This window comes from Eimeria mitis, genomic scaffold (genome assembly GCF_000499745.2).
Source record: "Eimeria mitis Houghton genomic scaffold, Emh_scaff2489, whole genome shotgun sequence".
NCBI classification, from domain to species: Eukaryota; Apicomplexa; class Conoidasida; order Eucoccidiorida; family Eimeriidae; genus Eimeria; species Eimeria mitis.
In genome coordinates, this window is record NW_013570828.1 from 5,252 (window position 1) to 5,898 (window position 647).

The 647-nt window shown below is 53.2% G+C and overlaps 1 protein-coding gene across 1 annotated transcript in view; it reads right to left on the minus strand.

The window, feature by feature from the left end:
- Positions 1–647, minus strand: part of EMH_0054580 (uncharacterized protein) — a gene marked incomplete at both ends in the record, with an annotated part of 2,005 nt that overhangs the window by 107 nt on the left and 1,251 nt on the right. Inside the window, one exon of the mRNA XM_013497133.1 lies at positions 1–601. Within this exon, the coding sequence (XP_013352587.1) occupies positions 1–601 (601 nt within the window). The remainder of the gene's footprint in view (positions 602–647) is intronic.

Genomic DNA, 647 nt, shown 5'->3' on the forward strand with positions numbered 1-647 from the left:
CAGAAGGAGAAGGAGAGACAGAAGAAGATAAAGAAGAAGAGACAGAAGAAACAGAGGGAGAGACAGCAGAAGGAGACAAAGAAGGAGACAAAGAAGGAGACAAAAAAGGAGACAAAAAAGGAGACAAAGAAGGAGAAGAAGAAGAAGATACACCAAAGGATTCATCCGCCGGCTGCTGCTGCTGCTGCTGCTGCTGCTGCTGCTGCTGCTGCTGCTGCAGGCGTCTGTCTTCACGGTGTCTTTGTTCATCGACAGCAGCAGCAGCTAAAGGAGCAGCAGCAGGTGCAGCAACTTCTGCTGCTGCTGCTGCTGCTCCCGTTCCTGTTGCTGCTGCTTCTGCTGCTGCTGGTGCTGCTGCTGCTGCTGCTGCTCCTCCTGCTGCTGCTGCTGCTTCTTCTTCTGCTGCTGCTGCTGCTTCTTCTTCTGCTGCTGCTGCTCTTCGCACAGCAGCAGGCGTCTCCCGCGGAATTGAAATGGGAAACTCCAGCAGCAGCGGTTCATCTTTTGCTGCTGCTGCTGCTGCTGCTGCTGCTGCTGGTTCTTCTGTTGCTGCTGCTGCTGCTGTTGCTGCTGTTGCTGCTGCTGCTGTTTTTTTCTTTACCTGGAAAAGACAAGAGCCCTCGTGGCCCGTTAATACATATTGTGTT